Here is an 18047-nt window from a genome sequence, read left to right on the forward strand (position 1 = left end):
AATATTTTAATAAAATATATTATATTTAAATGACAAAAATAAATATCATCGTATATTTGTAGATATAGAAAAATGTGCGGGAAAATTGTAAGAAAAATGAAATAAAAATAAAAAAAAAAAGGAAAGGAGAACGTTAAAATTAATAAGCGCGAATAAAATCTAACGCGAGAGTGTGTGCACGAGAGAAAGAAGAGAGGGGGGAGAAGAAAAGCATTTTCAGGAAATGAGTACGCATAATTTATACCAGAACGAAATTGGCCAAGTTGGCCAATTGATTCGAGCCATTCTGCGCGTTATTTATACCTATCTTGATAATGATTAGTTCAATAGGAACTTCCTCCATAATACCTGTGACCTCTTTTGTCCCAATTCTGTCGATTCGTTATCGGAATAAAAGACCTCGTTCGTGAAACAATATACTTGCTAATATAATATATTTCTATTTTTTTTATTAACAATTTGCATCAACGCGCTTTATTTGAATTTGTGTTTTCGTTCATGTTTCGAAATATATTTAATAGTCGTAGCAAATATCACCACAACCCCTCCCCCTTTACCAACCCACCCACGATATATAACGAAACAATAAATTAAAAAAACAAACATATATAGGGTAATCAAATATCGCAAATAAATAAAATTGTTTTTTGATTTCGAGACTAAGGGAGGGTTTTTTCTATTATTTCGGTCGTTGTTGTTCGTAACAATTTATCGATAAATACAAACAAACAAAAAAAAGTATAACAAAAAATAATAAACAGTATTTTTCGAGGTAACTGACAAATGCTAATAATATTTTTAACGAAGTAAAAAAAGAATTTTTGTGGAATACAGCGAGCGTGAGAGTTTTCTATTTTTTTTTCTTTCTTTTTTTTTTCATGGAACCCTTTTAAAAGCTCGACTTATTTCTTTGACGATTTCCTACCCTGCCCCCCCCCCTCTTAACGTCATCTTCGTTCAATGGCCACGTCGAGAAATATTGAAAAGTTTCATAGAAAAAACTTGAGAAATTTTCTATCCTAGATAAATCGGCTTCTCTTTGGGAACGATGTTTTAAACGACAAAAAAGTTACCTCTCACCCCCTCCCCTCCCCCTCCCCTCAGTCACAGATCGGAGTCTCCTTTTTAAGGACTTAAGAGAAAATATTTCTGTGATCAAAGAAAGGAGAGAGAGAGAGAAAGAAAAGAATCTTTCACAAGTTTTTTCGTATACCTGGTGGAAGAAAAAAGAAAAAATTTATAATATAAAAAATAATGTGCAAGGGGAAGTGTACGCAAAACAATGTTGTTGATTCTCGAACGATGAAATAAAAGAATCAAGGAAACGGGTCAATTAATTATTGAATATTTTAATATCTGATTTTTGCATCAGAACAAGCAAACACACAAACAAACAAATAAATCAGAACGCACAATTGCAAAATTGATATCTCGACTATCATGTTCCGTGATGCGTCAACGAAATAAAGATATAAAAAAAAAAAAAAAAAACAGAAATCTTGTGGGTAAATAATCATCAATGTGGGTGGGGTGGGGAGGGGGCCTCGTGTCGTGTTGGTGCGTCATACACGGAAGGAAAAAAAAAACGGAAGGATATAATATCGTAACGAGAGCGTAAAACGTAAATCTCTCTCTCTCGAGCTGACTTTCCAACAATTTACTTTTTTTTTTCCCTTTTGAAAAGAAAGAAAGAAAGAAAGAAAGAAAGGACAACAACAACAACAAAAATATAGGACGTCAAATAACGCGATGAGATATATATATTTGGTTTTTTAGAAGAACAAAAAAAAATGCGATATAAAAATTAGAATTAAATAATAAATTAGAATTAAAATAAAACAAACAATGCAATATAAAAATTAAATAAAACAAAATATAAATAATTAAAATAAAACAAAAAATGCAATATAAAAATTAGAATTAAAATAAAAAATTAGAATTAAATAATAAATTAGAATTAAAATAAGAAATTAGAATTAAATATAATAAATTAAAATTAAAATAAAAAATTAGAATTAAATAATAAAAAAGTATTAATAATGATATCGTATAATTATTATTACTATTCGTCTAAAAAATATACTATCGTATTCAAATAACTTCATTCGAATAAAAAAAAAACAAGAAATAATTTCAAAAAGAACGAACAATAGGTAGATATATGAGCGAAGAAGAAACGGCTGGGTTTTCTCGAAGTTAAAAAAGAAAAAAAAGAAAAAATAAAAAAGAAAAAAGGAAAACGTAAAGAAATTCTACGATAAAGAATGAAACCTTCGGAAGGAAGGAAAAAAAAAGAAAAAGAAAAAGGTAGAAGGATTGTCTACGAATTAGTTGAATCGGATAGAATAATAGGGTCGAAACGAAACGAAACTAAACGAAACTGAACCAAACTAAACCAAACTAAACTAAACTAAACGAAACACTAGGTGGTACACCCTATTATTCTTTGTAACTTCTCTCGATGGAAAAGCGTTATGTTCAACAGATGTTGGTGGTCGAGGAACGTCATAAAGGGAGAAGAGAAGACACGACGAAGGTTTCTCAACACAAAAATGTTTCTTGCGAAGAACACGTATATATAAATATGTGTGTGTGTATATGTGTGTATGTAACATAAGTAAAAGCACATTCTCGAGAGAGAATATTCGATGATCGTGAATGGAAAATACGAAGACGAAGCCAAACTAAACGAAATCTTTTGCTGATGCACATCTTTTGCTTAAGAATAAGAAGAAGAAGAAGAAGAGTCAATTTCTTTTTCTTTCTTTCTTTATTTATTTCTCTCTTTTTATATTATTCTTATCTCTTTTACAGGCGTCAGCGATACGTCGGGACGAAGGCGTATAATATATAATGTCCTTGGATATAAATAAATTGCAGGAAAAGGAGGAAAAAAAGAAAAAAAAAAAAGAAGAAAAATTATATAAATGCAACGCGAACGTGATAAGAACTTATGTACCGTCGTATTACTCGTATAGTTAACTGGGTCTAAAGTAAAGAAACTGCATCGCAGTGAAGAGTTTTTTCATTGATAATATTTGTTCTCTTTCGAAACGGAAAGGTGATTTTTTTTTCTTTCCTTATTTTATTTTATTTATTTCTTTTTTTTTATCGACAAGAATCGCGTAAATATCGGGTGCCGCTTAAAAAATATTTTTAACAAAAATAATACGCGTTTTTAAAAGATGTTTCTTTATCCTGTAACATTATATTAATGAACATTCTCAGAAGAAAAAGAAAGAAAGACCCCCAACGATCTTATATCTTTATTTTAATCCCTTTTTTTAAATCCACATGACCCGGATTCAATATTTTTATCTTGTAATTTATTTCCGTACTGGCACTTGGTAATTTTTAACTTACGATTTTTTTTGTAATATTATCACGAGAACGAGGTGGTAAAACAAAAGCTTCTCTCCTACGACAAGGTGTGACACACGATACAATTTATTAATGAATGTGTATATATATATATATATAGGTATATATTTGTTTTTTTTGCTTATCATTATATATAAAGCACGAAACATTGTTATCGATTACTCTCCCCTTTTTATTCTCAATCAATCTTTTCTTTATTAATTCTTACTACGGTTTAACGATTGAAATTTCTAATCTCATAATCAATCATCCAGTCAACATAACCTTCAAAGAATATTATTATTAACGATCGATATAATCTCTAATACTTACGTTGAAAACAAACTAAAACCTATTAAATACACTTTCAATTATGATCATATTATTTATTTATGTATTTATTCATTTTTATTATTTTGCCTAAAGAATGCGTAGCACCGATTCATCGCCATTTTGTTTGCAAACGTACGCTGCAAAACACGAAAGAACGTACCATATATATATATAAAATAGCGTATTGATTTCTGCGTATACTATATCCGACAGAATAATCCGCCATTTTGTTTTTCATTTTCTCGATCACGATCTTAAATATTTTACAAGAGAGTAGGTAGACGAAAAATAGGAAGAAGAGGATAAAAGATGAAGAATAAGAAGAAAGAGGACAACGATAAAAGTTTTGTAGCTTGTCAAAAGTCTGTAGTTTGACATATATGTATGTGTATATATATATGTATATATGTGAATCTCTCTCATCGAAAGAGAGAGAGAGAGAGAGAGACAGCGACTCGCCAGTTTGGAGAGCCCTTCTGAAACATACATCCTTCCTCCCTTCTCACTCCAATACACTCTCTTCCATCTCTCATCCTTCTTCAGTTTTCCCTCTTCCTCCTCCCCTCATCCTTCTCTTTCTCTTCTTCTTCCTCCTACTCTTTCAGCACAGGGTCCATCGTCCCTACCAAAACAGAGCGCAGGATCAAGGCTCACGAGGGCATTTGGCTGCGTTGTTCAACTTGGAAGCCCTCCAATGGGCTTCGTTCCCTCTTTACCCTCTCACTCATTCTCTCTCTTTCACTCTCCCTGACTTTCTTCGTTCCTCTGCTAAAAAAAACCCGTTTTAAAAGTCCGCAGGAATGTGTATTCTCTCTCTCTCTCTCTTTCTCTCTCTCTTTTTCTCTGAGGTAGAAAGAAAAGGGCCTTTCACCTTTTATTTTTCGCGTGTAAGAAGAGAGGAACCACAGGATTGTTTTTTTCTTCATATGGCGGACGTAAAAATGGGCGGGAAATTTGAACGAAAGAAAATAGAAAACAAAAGAAATAAGAAGAAAATTTCGATTGGTCGAAGATATAAGTGGTGGTGGTGGTAGGTAACCATTGGTCGAGAATATAAATTTTACTCGATTTCTGGAAAAATCTTATCAGGGAATTTTCTCTCTCTCTCTCTCTCTCTTTATCTTTATCTTAAAATGATCGACCAAAGGAATTATTATCTCGTCAGGGCTTCGTTCGAAACTCCGGATGTAAACAGTTCGTAAGTCTTGTCTCTATAAATATTTGCCCTCAGGAATCCACTCTCTCATTCTCTCTCTCTCTCTCACACTTTCTCTCAAACATGGTCCTTTGCAAAGGACCAAGGTATACGACCGTTTATCTGATGTATATATCGTCAGCTTGTCGAACAGAAAAAGGGAAATGGGGAGAGGAAGAGATAGAGAGGGGGGAGGGAGGGTAGATCGAACGAATTCTTTTCGAAAGATTGAAGATAAGGATAAAAAGAAATAATGCTGCTTCTTTTCTCGGAATCCCCCAAGCACGTTTTTAAGAAAAGATTGGTAAAACTATATATATAAAATATCTAGAAATATATTTTTTTTATCTTGTAAAAAAAAAAAAAAAAAATATATCCCACGTGTTAAGGGCGTGTAAATCAATGGGAAAAAATGTATCTAAAAAAAAAAGTTTTCTAGGAGAATCGATTGAGAGGTTGTTGATATATTCGATGAAACGAAACCAACGGAAATTACAAGGATTCCTTTTGAAAACGTTAGAACGATGTGATGATTCGTTCGAAGGATATATATATATATATATATATATATATATATATATATATATATATACATTTAAACTATCGAATCGAATAACACGGATCGTCGAGTTCGTAGAACGCTTTCGTTCGTCTTTCTTTAGTAGTGCTCTTGGAAATTGACTGCGAGCTCGAATTTATGAGCGGATCGAATTATCCGTATTTGCTTACAATCTCTCCTCTTATACATTTATGTAGATGTATTTTTATGAACAATTTAGAAAGATGTTAAATCCATCCTTTGCAAAGTGTTTCGAACACTTTTTTTTCTCCGTTTCTCTTTACGATTCATGTGAAAATCATCTAATTATGATGATTTACGAATTAAGTATACAATAATAAAAATATATATATGTATTTTTCTTTTAAATAATATGATTCCGAAAATTATGATTAAATAATAATTTATCTTGAAAATCTAATTCTGAGAACAAATGAAAAAAGAAAAGCAATGCAAGTATTCTATTTAGAGTTAAACGATTTAACGTTAAAACAAGAACACGCATTGGGATGCACATTTCGTAGCTTGACAGTAGAGAGACGACGCCATTTTGAAACGAACGATCTGCAAAGGTACAACCAACCCCGAGAATCGCGATCAAGCAGTACACAGGAGTGGACCGGATAAAATACTACTACTACTACTACTACTACTACTACTACTACGTAGCCGTTACAATCGAATCCCGTTATCCGGATATCCGAAGGCGTACAGGTTCGATCTGTGCACCGTACGCGTAGTTGATTGGTCAATGGCAAATGGCAATCGAAACGAGCGAAAAATTTTCTCCTAACTTTCACAAATTATATATTATGAGACACCGATGAACTAAGAAACATCTACTTAATATCAATAAAATGTCTCAATAACGATGATGATGATGAAGATGATGATGATGATGATGATAATGATGATGAAAGTAATATTAATAATACGAAATTTTTACTCCCGACATTCTCTTCTTCCCACCCTAACGAACAACCAATCAGCGTTCTCCTTCGGGAAAGTTCGAAAAAATAGAAGAACGAATAACTCCATCTACAAGATTACCTCGCTCATTTTTAATCATAATTTTTAGATAATAATTGTATGGAAAATGTAAGAAAATATTTTATCGATCATGTCTCACCGTCGATCCGTCTATACATATACTTATATATTATATATGTATTACATAACATATATGTATATGCAGAGGGTGAGGTGAGAGAGTTCGTAGCTCCCTCGGAACATCAAAGTTGAGCAGGACTTTGAAGCTGGCGCGACGAGGGGGATAGTGGGAGAGGCAAAGAGAGATAGAGAGAGATAGAGAAAGATAGAGAGAGAGAGAGAGAAGAGGGGGAGTGAACCAGCGTCCCGCGCTACCCCGTAGAAACGCGACGCCTAGGAATGAGAAGCTTTAACGCGGGTAAAATCCATCGATCAGCCGTTCTAGAACGGACGAGGTGATCAACCCCGTTGTCCTTCAACAACGATGACGACGACGACGACGACGACGACGAGGGCAACTCCCACGATGTGTGCATATATAAAGATAGAAACAAAGAACCCATGCATAAAGGTAAAAATGGAAGGCAAAGGGGGAATAAGAGAAAAATCTAAAATGGGTAAGCTAGAAAAAGTAAATAGGGTAGGAAGAAAAATAGTATCCAAAGATTAGAGATTAGGGTAGAGGAGGAGGAGGAGTGGGGGAAGAGGAGGAGAGATTGGGACTTACCTCGTACTTGATGCCATTGAGTCTTAGCCACGTCTCGACCTTGAGGCAGTAGGGAGAAATCGAGGGCAAAAGTGCAGTACGGAAGAATTGATATAGATAAACAACGTCCTTCTCGTAGTTGGTCTTGTGAACGGTGACGGGTTTAGCCGGCGCCGAGGACGCCGCGGACGCGGCGGTTCCACCACCGGCACCACCACCACCAGCGGCGTCGGCAGTCTCCTCCTTTTTCCCGGCCTCTTCTTTCTTAGCCGCGGCGTCCTTTTCTTCTTGCTTGTTGTCCGGTGGCGTCTCGTCCTTCAATGCCTCTTTCATATCTTTAACGTCCTTTATCTCCTTACTTTCGGGCCCGTTATTTTCCGTCTCGGTAGCCATAGTCATTTCGAAATGAATTCTCTCTCTTTTTATCTCTCGTATATACGAAAGCTTCTTTTTTTCTTTTTTATCTTGTTGATTCTTTATATGCGTCTACTACTCTTCTCACGACCGATATATATATATATATATATTGGTATCAATGCGTGTGTAAAAAAAGACCAAAGTATATTGTACGCACGAAGTAAAAAAGAGCGATCAAGGAAGAACACTCTCTTCTCTTGGAATCGTATCAGCAACCACCGACGACTAGTCTCTGAACGACAGCACACGCACTGCACGGAACGCTAAGCCGGGTACTCCTCTTTGGTGCACGTCGTCTCTCTCTCTGCCTCGCTGCCGGCCGGCTCCTTCTCCTCTCCGTACCCCCACCAACCCCCTGCCGATGTGTCTACGTCGCCGGAGAGAGAGAGAAAGAGAGAGAGAGACGGAGCGAGGGAGCGAGAGGGAGCGAGCCCCATCATTCCACTCGGCGACGGTCCCCTTGGCCCCTCAGGCCCCTCGGCCCCCCACCAACCCTCGATTCCCGGTCCCCCACCTTACCCTTAGCTCGATCCAAACCTTTCTCCCTCTCTCTCTCTCTTTCGTATACGCTACTCCTATCGTCCTTTTCGCTCCTGTGCAAGGCCTACGCGTACGTTCGGCGCATGCGCGAGCGCCACACCCCGCCACAGTAGTAGACACCGACGCCATATTTAATTGCTCCGCCACCCCTGACTCGCCCTCCTTCTCCTCCCCCTCCTCCTCCACCTCCTCCGCCGCCAACTCCTCGTGCTCTGGCTACTCTATACTCTTTCTTTCTCTCTGTCTATCTATCTATATATCTATCTCTCTCTCTCTTTCTCTCTCCGAGAGAACGCTGACGCCCTACGCCCTTCGGCAACGTCGCCACCACCGCCGCCACCGCCGCCGCCGCCGTGCGCGTCCAAGGACCCGGCAACATCGCGCGCAAACCGAGAAAAACAGAGAGAGAGAGAGAGAGAGAGTAGAAACGAACGCTATACCAAAGAACACCCTTTTCACGGATTACTTTTTTCCACCTCTCTCTCTACGTGCTCAGACCATAGACTTTTTCTCTCTCTCTCTCTCTCTCTTTTTCTCTTGCACTATGTTTCGCCCTGTATTTGAGTAAGTACTTGCGAGCTGGATTCTATGATACTTTAGCTAGATTTTCTCTCTCTCTCTCTTTCTCTCTTTCTCTTTCTCTATTTCTGTTGCACCTTAAGAATTCCCTCTGCCGGTATGGAAGACGTGTTTTATCCTAACGTATCCCTCGGAGGAGACAGGTATCAACATTTCCGACCTTCTTCTTCCACTTCTCCTACTTCTTCTTATCGATCCTCGTTATCTCATCGATTTTGAAAAAGAATATAAATTAGGAATGTTGGGTGTTTAGCTGAGATAAGGGGGAAAAGAACAAAAATTTCGTTTGTTTTTTTCTTTTTTTTTTTTTTCGTAGGTCTTGTCACCTTGATGTTGGCTATGCTGAACGACGTATTATTATTATCGTCGAATCGAATTCGTGCGAAAGGGGTTGCTGGCTGGGGTTCTCTCTCTCTTTTACGTTTCCTTGCGTTTCGCTAATAAAGGGTGAAAGAGGGTGGTGGATCGGTCACGAATTTTCAACGAATAGATATTTAAGAACGCTTAATTATGTATATATTATGTTGTATGCACATGCAACCTATAGGATACTCGGTATTTATTCCATGTGTAATACGCGTGTATACATGTATGTACATATATATTCGACAGCAGAATAAAAAAAAGAAAAAGAATAAGAAGAAGAAGAAGAAGAAGAGGAGGAAGGGGTGGTACCGTACACAAGCGTGTGACTTTTTAACCGTGCTGAACTAGCAAGAAACGGTTCGAGAAAACGGTAGTGCAGGCAATGTAATTTAATATCTATGACCAGAGTCAGAATCGAATCGAATTACATCAGAACGAAGAAGAATACGCTTATCCTTATTATTCATATTCTCTTTCTTTGTTCATCGTTCGTCAAAATGTTTCAATAATTTATTACATTTACCAAACGAACGAACGAACGAATGAGAACGAATGAACGAAACACCCCGGGTTAGTTCGGATCGATATCTTTATTGTTTATCAGAAAAAATGAAAACCCTCGCACTAACAATCCCACCAACCATCCCTCGTACCACCCTCACGAGTCAACATATGTCAGTTTTATTTCTCATCTGCTTTTATCATCTTTTAATTTTTGTGCAATTGTTTAAACAAACGTCCTATAAAAATATTTTATTATAGGAGACTATTAACATTAATAAACAATAGTAAATAGCTTGAAAAAATATAAATAAATGTATCTATCAATATATTTAATATATTTATATATACTGTGAAACGCATTTAAATGCCACCCTCGAATCAAAATTTTGACGTTTTTCTGATTTCCAATGGAAATCCATATGTTCCGGTAGTTTGAATCGTTTTCCTCCCGTCGCAAAAATGAAATATTTGTAACAGGAACACATGACGATACAAGAGGTATTCGAAGAGAGTAGGACGTTCCACAACGAGAGCGCTGATTGGTTGGATAGTAGCCAATCAGCTCTTAAGAAACGCCCAGCATCATAGTCATTAGTTAGTTATTAAAAAATTAATTAAATACACTTCCAGACACAAATTGTAAACATTTAAGCATTCAGAATACTCTACATACTTTAAAAAATAATATTATTTCATAAAAGTATATAAAAAACCTTCAGAAAATACTTTTTTTATAGTTGATCGTAATGATCTATTAGCCGAGATGTTAGTCACTCATTAAACATTAATTTTATATGCTTCTAGAAATCAATTATAAACATTTAAGCACTCGGAATACTCTACAGACTCCAAAAAATAGTATGATATCATAAAAGTTTATAAAAATGCATTAGAAATAATAATTTTCTTAAAAAACGTCGTGATATTATTACATATTAACGTAGACTTTCGGCACTCATTAACGCTTGATTTAATTACTTTTCAAGCATAAATTATATACATTTATATATTTGACGTATTCTTTAGACTCTAAGAAATATTCTAAATTCATCCAAAATAATAAAAACTATCTATTTGCTGAGAAATAAATTATTTAAAGTAATCAACTTTTACCCGTACAATCGCAAAATAAACATCTATTCGTCATTTTGTCGGTGGCATGATTCAAACTTAGTTTCGCTAAATTCCGCTAGGGACAAAACAACTGTCAATGTACGTACAATACAGGCTATGTGCAGTGTAATGTTTTTAATTTACAAATTTTAAGTGATGCAATACTCAAGTGAATAATATTGTTTATTAATTTTATTTTGTGTTTTATTTTCTTTCGATAATGATCACCAATTCAGGATGAAAATAGTTAATTTTGTTGACTTGCAGTGGGCTTGTGTTATGTCTTAACCTAACAATGACAATATTCTACATTAAATTTAAAATACCCATGAATTCTAAACATTCTCTTTATCCAGTTATTATAACAAACAATAGTAAGTAAATTACCAATATTCTGTTCAGTTAAAATAGTTTATCCAGTGAAATATATATATTATATTATTATTTAACTTATATTATGGGCCTCAGCTTCGTTCTTTAAATTTGTTAAATTTCATATATAAACTTCTTAACTAGTTTTACAGCAGTATGCTACTCTACATTTTAAATTCCAACCCAAGACTATTACATACCAAAGAAGAAGTCCCCGTAACACCATGAGATAAATAGATATATATTTCATTTTCTTGAGGCCAACGCAATAAAAATTTGTGTCAACTAATTTCTCCTTCGTAAGGATTCCAAGTGAAATATTATGCGAATAAAGTGCAGATGCAATGACAAGACATAATCAAAGCTACAACATGTTTGAAAAGAAAAGACAACAATCTTGTATATGTTAAAAACAAATATTATAATACTCTCTTAAAATATATTTATTTAAAGTATTAAAGATCTTATTCTTTCTGCATAGGTGTTCAATCAATTTACTGGAAGAGAGAGCGTATGATTTTCCACTACGATGTGAAGAATCCAACAATACCATGCAGTAATATTCTATCAAAATAATTAAGGAAGGAATGCATCTTAGTTATTACAAATTTAAAAGACAAATAGGAAATACATTATATTAAGAATTCTTTTCTTGTACAAAATTTATTGCCAAGCCTCGTACCAGGTAATGAAAGACATTATTGGTAATCGACTTACTAGAAAATATTAAATACTTGTATGAACGAATTTCTTTTTTGTAGAGATGCCATGTGAATCATTTTGCAAATAGAATGCAGCAGCAGTGTAAAGGATCTTTTAAAAGGCAAACATAATTATCTTATATTGGGAAGAAACCAATATTATAATACTTTCTTAAAAAATATTTATTTAAAGTATTAAAGATCTTATTCTTTCTGTATAGATGATCAATCAATTTACTGGAAAAGAGAGCGTATGATTTTCCACTACGATAAGACGAATCCAACAACACTGTAATCATGAAAGATTTTGGAAGACACCGGTGAAAGTGTTACGTTCTCACACAGGAAAGAAACCATGTACTATAATATTTTATAAAAAGAATTGAAGAAGGAACGCATCCTGGTTGTTACAAATTTAAAAGACAAATAAGAAATACATTACATTAGGATATTCCTAACATATATAAAGTATATTTTTAAGCATTGTACTGGGTAATTGAAAACACTATTCTACATCGACTGGCAATAAGTTATCCAAAGAAAACTATTCTTTTTAAATAAGAGATTGTTAAAGCAGAAAGGCCATAGATAAAAAATATTGAAAAAAAGTCTTACTTTCACAAGGCTAAAGGAGAAGAAAATAATGTTTACAGAAAATCAAATTCTACTGATCATCAAAGTTTTTCACATACTTTATAAGATTTAACTGTACTTGTGTCATATAATTTCTAATAAGGATCATTCAATATATTAATGGTACGTTGATAGAAAAGAAATACTAAAAACATTTCTAGTATCTTTTCTAATATATACAACATAGAATATACTGTAGATTTTTCAATTTTACATGGGATAGTGAAACAAACTAATAGTTTTATTTCCTTTGTAGGGTTTTGTGTTCAATTTCTTAAATGAAAAAGAGATTAAAGGAATATTCTAGTAGCACAAAATTTGGGTAGAAAAGAAGAAAACTGTATTATCATAAAGAAACATATCACATTATTATATATTGGGTGGCATTACATAATATAAAATGTATTTGTTGTTTCGTTTAACAAATGCTACATAAATCTTCTTTTAAATAATATGTTTATATATTTGATACCGGGTGTGATTTTATAAGTGAAAATATAAAATGAATTATTTACTACATATATCTATAATTTAAAGGGCAGAGAAGTGTTTTAATAGCTCAATAATGTTACAAATTCATTGTAATTTTTGAGACGATGTCCTACCACGATTGTACATTTAATATTACTTACAAATGTATATTTTCTAAAAATATTTGTGCATTAGCATATTTTATTTACATATACATAAAGTAGAATATAAATAATTTAACTATCATTAATGAATTTAAAACATTTAAATGTTTGGCGAATTTTATAGACTCCTTGGAATATTGTAATAAGAGATAATTTAAAAAAAAAAAGTTATAGAAAAAATCATTATTCAAATTTTCATTACGGTAGAATATCTTATTTAAGTCACCAAAGTGAAATATTAATTTTTTAATTTTTAGTGAAAAAATATTATTATTTATATTCCCTACCTTTTTTTAAATTAATAGAACTAATATTATAGAAGACTATAAATAACATTTAATAGCTTGGAAAAATATTAATGAATGTATCTATCAATATATTTAATATATTTATATACTGTGAAAGGCATTTAAATGCCACCCTCGAATCAAAATTTTGACGTTTTTCTGATTTCCAATGGAAATCCATATGTTCTGGTAGTTTAAATCGTTTTCCTCCCGTCGCAAAAATGAAAGAATTGTAAAAGGAACACATGACGATACAAGAGGTATCAAGAAGTGGAGTACTTACCGACCAAAAAGATCTGATGGTAACTTACCATCAAGACTTACCGACCGTTGAAAAACGATGGCAACTTATCGACGGTAAAGATGCGATGGTAACTTACCATCAAGACTTACCGACCGTTGAAAAACGATGGCAACTTATCGACGGTGAAAATCCGATGGTAACTTACCAATCGAGCTACCGACAGTCGATAAGATAAAGGTAGAGCACTACTATTACCGATATCGCCTTAGCCGGCCTGCCACTAAAGTGGCTTTTGCGAATATTTTTTCCAGGTCGATGGGCCAATATAGTGGCTTGCTCGAGTAGCTTAAGTGCTCACCGTTTGAATTAAATAATCGTCTTCATAGTCATTCATATTTAAGTGAAATATTAAACTCCTTTCATAGTATATATAGATATATTAAATATATTGATAGATACATTCATTAATATTTTTCCAAGCTATTAAATGTTATTTATAGTCTTCTATAATACTAGTTCTATTAATTTAAAAAAAGGTAGAGAATATAAATAATAATATTTTTAAAACACAAATTGATTTATTTTTAAGAATAGGAATATCTTTTTAATATATATTTTAAATTATTATACGAAGTTATATTTATAACAATTGAGAAAATGTTGAATAACATGCTTAAATTGAAGAATAACATACTTTTAATTTGGCCCAAAATATAAAAAAATGAGAACCTAAATACATAGATACCTATAAAAGAACATTGGTTTTGATCACAGACAAGATTTAATTTAATAATATGCTCTACAATATTTCTTGATTTCGATTTTTTAAATACAAACTTTACACTCGCTATGTTATTTGTCATATGTTATATACATACATGACATGTAAAGTGTGACACTGAATACAGTAATAAAAAACATCTATGATAAATGTCATATTTTACATAGTAGGCATAATATACTCATGATATCATATTTATTGATTACAAACAAGACAGAAGAGATATTATTTTGAAGATATAGTAAATAAGTAAAAGTTTGTCGATAAAATGTCTATGTTAAACATCACATATGTTTTCTAATCAAATTTGATACATTCACTACAATTATTATGATCATAATACAGTGTGTCTAATGCTATATGTAAATAAAAGTTTCTATAGTATTTATTCGTTCTATGGTGCCTGTTTTAAAAAAAATTAATATAGAATAAAAATAAATTGTTAAATAAGATTCCTGGGGATAACATGACAGATTGATATGTATTTATTTAACATTTACTCAAATATTATTATAGTAATAAATATTATTATAGTAATAAAATTATTTTCTTTTTGTTGGAAAACTTAGTAAGATTTTTAAAGATTCGATGTGTGTGTGTGTATTCGTATAATATTAATGAATCAATTCGTTAATAGAAAATAAAATAGAATAAACTAATTTTGCATTATTCGTAATATTTTTCAACAATAAAGAAAATAGATTATCAATATAAAAAGTAATGTAGTAATATATAAATTCATTATTTAACAATACTCTTTAGAAAAATGCAGCCCTTCTTATTCTTTAATAATTGTTTTACAATTGATATAAATATGTATTATTCAATTTATACAGATGATATATAACAAAAGAATTAACAGGAGGAATAAATAAATTATGATTAATGTAATATTGAAAGAAGTATTAAAATTTTAGTAGTCTAAGATTCCTTATATCTAAACCGTTAAAGAAGCAAGTCTTGAGACTAGAGCAATGACCTAAAAAAATTAATAGATAATCTTGATAGTATCATCAATAATTACCAATTATTTGGTAAATAATTTTATGATACAATATTGAACAATACGTGGACAGAATCAATAATAAACTATGATGTAAAAAACATGATTAAAATATGGAATAAATGTAACAAAACTTTGATTATTCGAATATCAGTAATTAAACAATGAAGAACGTGTGTTCTTCATATTTACAACAATGTTTAATAGAGAAAAATGGATTGCAATCATATTATTGATATTTCGTGAGCACTCTATAAAATATTTAAATATTTATATGTTCAAACTAATTCTTAATTTTAAAATTAGCATAGTAAACACATATTTGTATTGCACATGAGACATTAATCTAAAAAGTTGTCAATATTTTATTTTAGGACATAAACATTGTGTGTTCTCTTTCTATAAAAATCCATCAAAATTCATACATAACTATTTGTACTTCTGAAGCAACCAAAATCTTATAAAAATGATGACAGATCAATCAGACAAAGAGTATTCTTATAAAAATTTAACTAATCTGATAGTCTGTCATTAAAGAGAATACAACTATAACATGTAAAAATCAATTCACTCTAATAATTGAAATAGTATATAGTATTTCTGCTATTTACTAATATATAATATCAAGAGTGTGCGAATATAGAGTAATATTGTCTGAGCTGTGAAACATCGACTAGTATTGCATTTAATATATGGGATGAAAAACGTATAATCTTATTCTATTATATAAATATCCAATAACTGACAGTTCTGCTGAATTCATACAAATGACATATGATAGCCATAAGTATTTAAGAAAAACGACTGCAACCGCAACTATTAGTATCACCAATTGATGTAGTCTTTCCATTTATGGAAGTTGCATTTGTTTCGTATCTAGGTAATTCCTTACTACGTGCTTGCTAAAATGAAATATTAAATTTATTAGTAAAGAAAGAATACAAAAAGAACAATAATACTTACATCCATAAGTTCGGCAGCGATCTCCATAAATAATCTTTCTACATTTTCTGCCTCTTTCGCTGATGTTTCTAAAAAGTACATTCCATGTCTTTGTGCAAAATCTTCGCCCACGTGTGTTGGTATTTCTCTATCTTCTCGATCTATCTTATTACCTTCGAATGATTTAATAAAATGAATATAATTTTAATCAATTTTATTCTTAATATACTATTGTATTTAAATATTTTGCTATTTACTCTTATACTTACCTACTAATATCCTTAAAACTTTGTTATTTGCATATTCTTCAATTTCTCTTAACCAATCAGGTAAACAATCAAAAGTAGGTTGGCATGAAATATCATATACTAAAATCAATGCATGAGCAGATCTATAATAACTTTGAGTTATTGAACGAAATCTTTCTTGTCCAGCTGTATCCCAAATTTGTAACTGTAATGAAAACAAATAAGTATCTAATATATATTTATCACACAATATAAAAAATGCATTGATAAATTTTTAATTCTGTGTGATATATGCATACACATCATGTACATTTATATGTATATATATTCTTTATTTATATTTAATTATGGATATTATATGTACATGCAAACCTTGACTTTTTCATTTTCTACTTCCACAGTTTTAATCATAAAATCTACACCAATTGTTGCACCTTGACCTGGAGGAAATAAACCCTGTAAAACAAACAAAGAAAAGATGTTTTTATATAATAAATTTTTAATATTTTATTAACGAAACATTAGCAATAATCGTAACATATGATACACGAATAGTAAATGTTCAGTAACTGAGAAGTGAAATCATTTCTTTAATAGTCCGGATGATGTCATACGGGAAACCTAAATGGAAATTATACGAGAAATATTTGAAATAAGAAAAATTACCTGGGTAAATCTGCGTACAAGACAAGTTTTTCCAACGCCGGCATTGCCCACCAGGACAACTTTGAAAAGAAATTTGTAGTCCTCCATCACATTTGCACCGTAGTTTATCCCAAAACGATTTTACAAAAGTGAGTCTACCTATACATTTGCAAACACAACACGCGCACTTTCTACACTTTCAGATTACCTTGATGGTTACCTTCAAATTACAACATACTTGGAGAAAGAATTTCACGATATCCACCCTTTTGATATCACGAATGAAAATGCATTACGATATTCGAATATATACAATTAATTTATATTGAATTATTTCACTGCAGCGTTCTAATACTATGCAAATCTAAAATACGAACGGTTAATATTTGCCTTACAGCAGGTTTAGAACACTTGGCCATTCTGTCAAAACGATTGTATTATCTATAGTTGTTATTACTAGATCACAATGAGCGCTTTCTATAATTGCACACACAAGTGCATACACGAAATATGCATGTAGGTATGCAATACATACTATACAAATTTAAATGCATACACAACAGTTATAAGTGTTTTCATTGGTTTATTATACTTGGATTGGATAAATGAAATTCACGATAGAAGAAACTAACACACCTGATTTTCTTATTTTATAATTGGCAATTGTTACAATTAGGTATTTTAGTTAAAGCTATTTTCAAAGCAGTTTTTATATCGTAGCCAATAAGATAGATGCACTCATTGGATGACTTATTAAAACATTATACATTAAATACAATGTTAAAAAGTAAAAATTATATATAAATTCGTATTATATATCTAATGATCTATTTACACAATAATGATTCATTTAAATTTATATTTTTTTATTATTAAGATAAAATCACGTTTTCA

At 32.0% G+C, this 18047-nt stretch overlaps 2 protein-coding genes and 1 long non-coding RNA gene across 5 annotated transcripts in view; 1 reads left to right on the forward strand and 2 right to left on the reverse strand.

Annotated features, from left to right (window-relative positions):
* LOC122517357 (failed axon connections) overlaps positions 1-7887 on the reverse strand; it is a 49146-nt gene extending 41259 nt beyond the window's left edge. Inside the window, exon 1 of one of the 2 annotated variants that reach the window (XM_043635703.1) lies at positions 7165-7887. In XM_043635703.1, coding sequence (XP_043491638.1) covers positions 7165-7542 — 378 coding nt within the window. In that variant the 5' untranslated portion in view covers positions 7543-7887. The remainder of the gene's footprint in view (positions 1-7164) is intronic. The other variant, XM_043635704.1, reaches the window with a different exon arrangement.
* A 2830-nt stretch (positions 7888-10717) lies between these two features.
* LOC122517386 lies at positions 10718-12665 on the forward strand. 2 transcript variants are annotated; one of them, XR_006303825.1, is made up of 4 exons: positions 10718-11036; positions 11179-11433; positions 11957-12491; positions 12625-12665. It is a non-coding gene; the product is annotated as an uncharacterized LOC122517386 (long non-coding RNA). The 2 variants fall into 2 exon arrangements; XR_006303824.1 differs by lacking the exons at positions 11957-12491; positions 12625-12665 and adding an exon at positions 11516-11649 and having other exon boundaries at positions 10719-11036.
* A 2538-nt stretch (positions 12666-15203) lies between these two features.
* LOC122517500 (ras-related protein Rab-30-like) lies at positions 15204-17849 on the reverse strand. Its single transcript, XM_043635918.1, has 5 exons — positions 17175-17849; positions 16881-16964; positions 16530-16713; positions 16282-16433; positions 15204-16220 (listed from the first exon to the last, which is right to left on the reverse strand). The coding sequence occupies exons 1-5, from the start codon at positions 17259-17261 to the stop codon at positions 16110-16112; spliced, it is 618 nt and encodes a 205-aa protein (XP_043491853.1). The 5' UTR covers positions 17262-17849; the 3' UTR covers positions 15204-16109.
* Positions 17850-18047: the final 198 nt, after the last annotated feature.

This window comes from Polistes fuscatus, unplaced genomic scaffold, assembly GCF_010416935.1.
Source record: "Polistes fuscatus isolate 324 unplaced genomic scaffold, CU_Pfus_HIC Scaffold20, whole genome shotgun sequence".
In the NCBI taxonomy this organism is placed as follows: domain Eukaryota; kingdom Metazoa; phylum Arthropoda; class Insecta; order Hymenoptera; family Vespidae; genus Polistes; species Polistes fuscatus.

Coding starts and splice junctions, on each gene's coding strand:
- LOC122517500 (XM_043635918.1), bottom strand. CDS start 17,261: ATGGAGGACTACAAATTTCTTTTCAAAGTTGTCCTGGTGGGCAATGCC. Junction 16,965..17,174: donor TTGTACGCAGATTTACCCAG/GTAATTTTTCTT, acceptor TTTGTTTTACAG/GGTTTATTTCCTCCAGGTCA. Junction 16,714..16,880: donor TAGAAAATGAAAAAGTCAAG/GTTTGCATGTAC, acceptor TTTTCATTACAG/TTACAAATTTGGGATACAGC.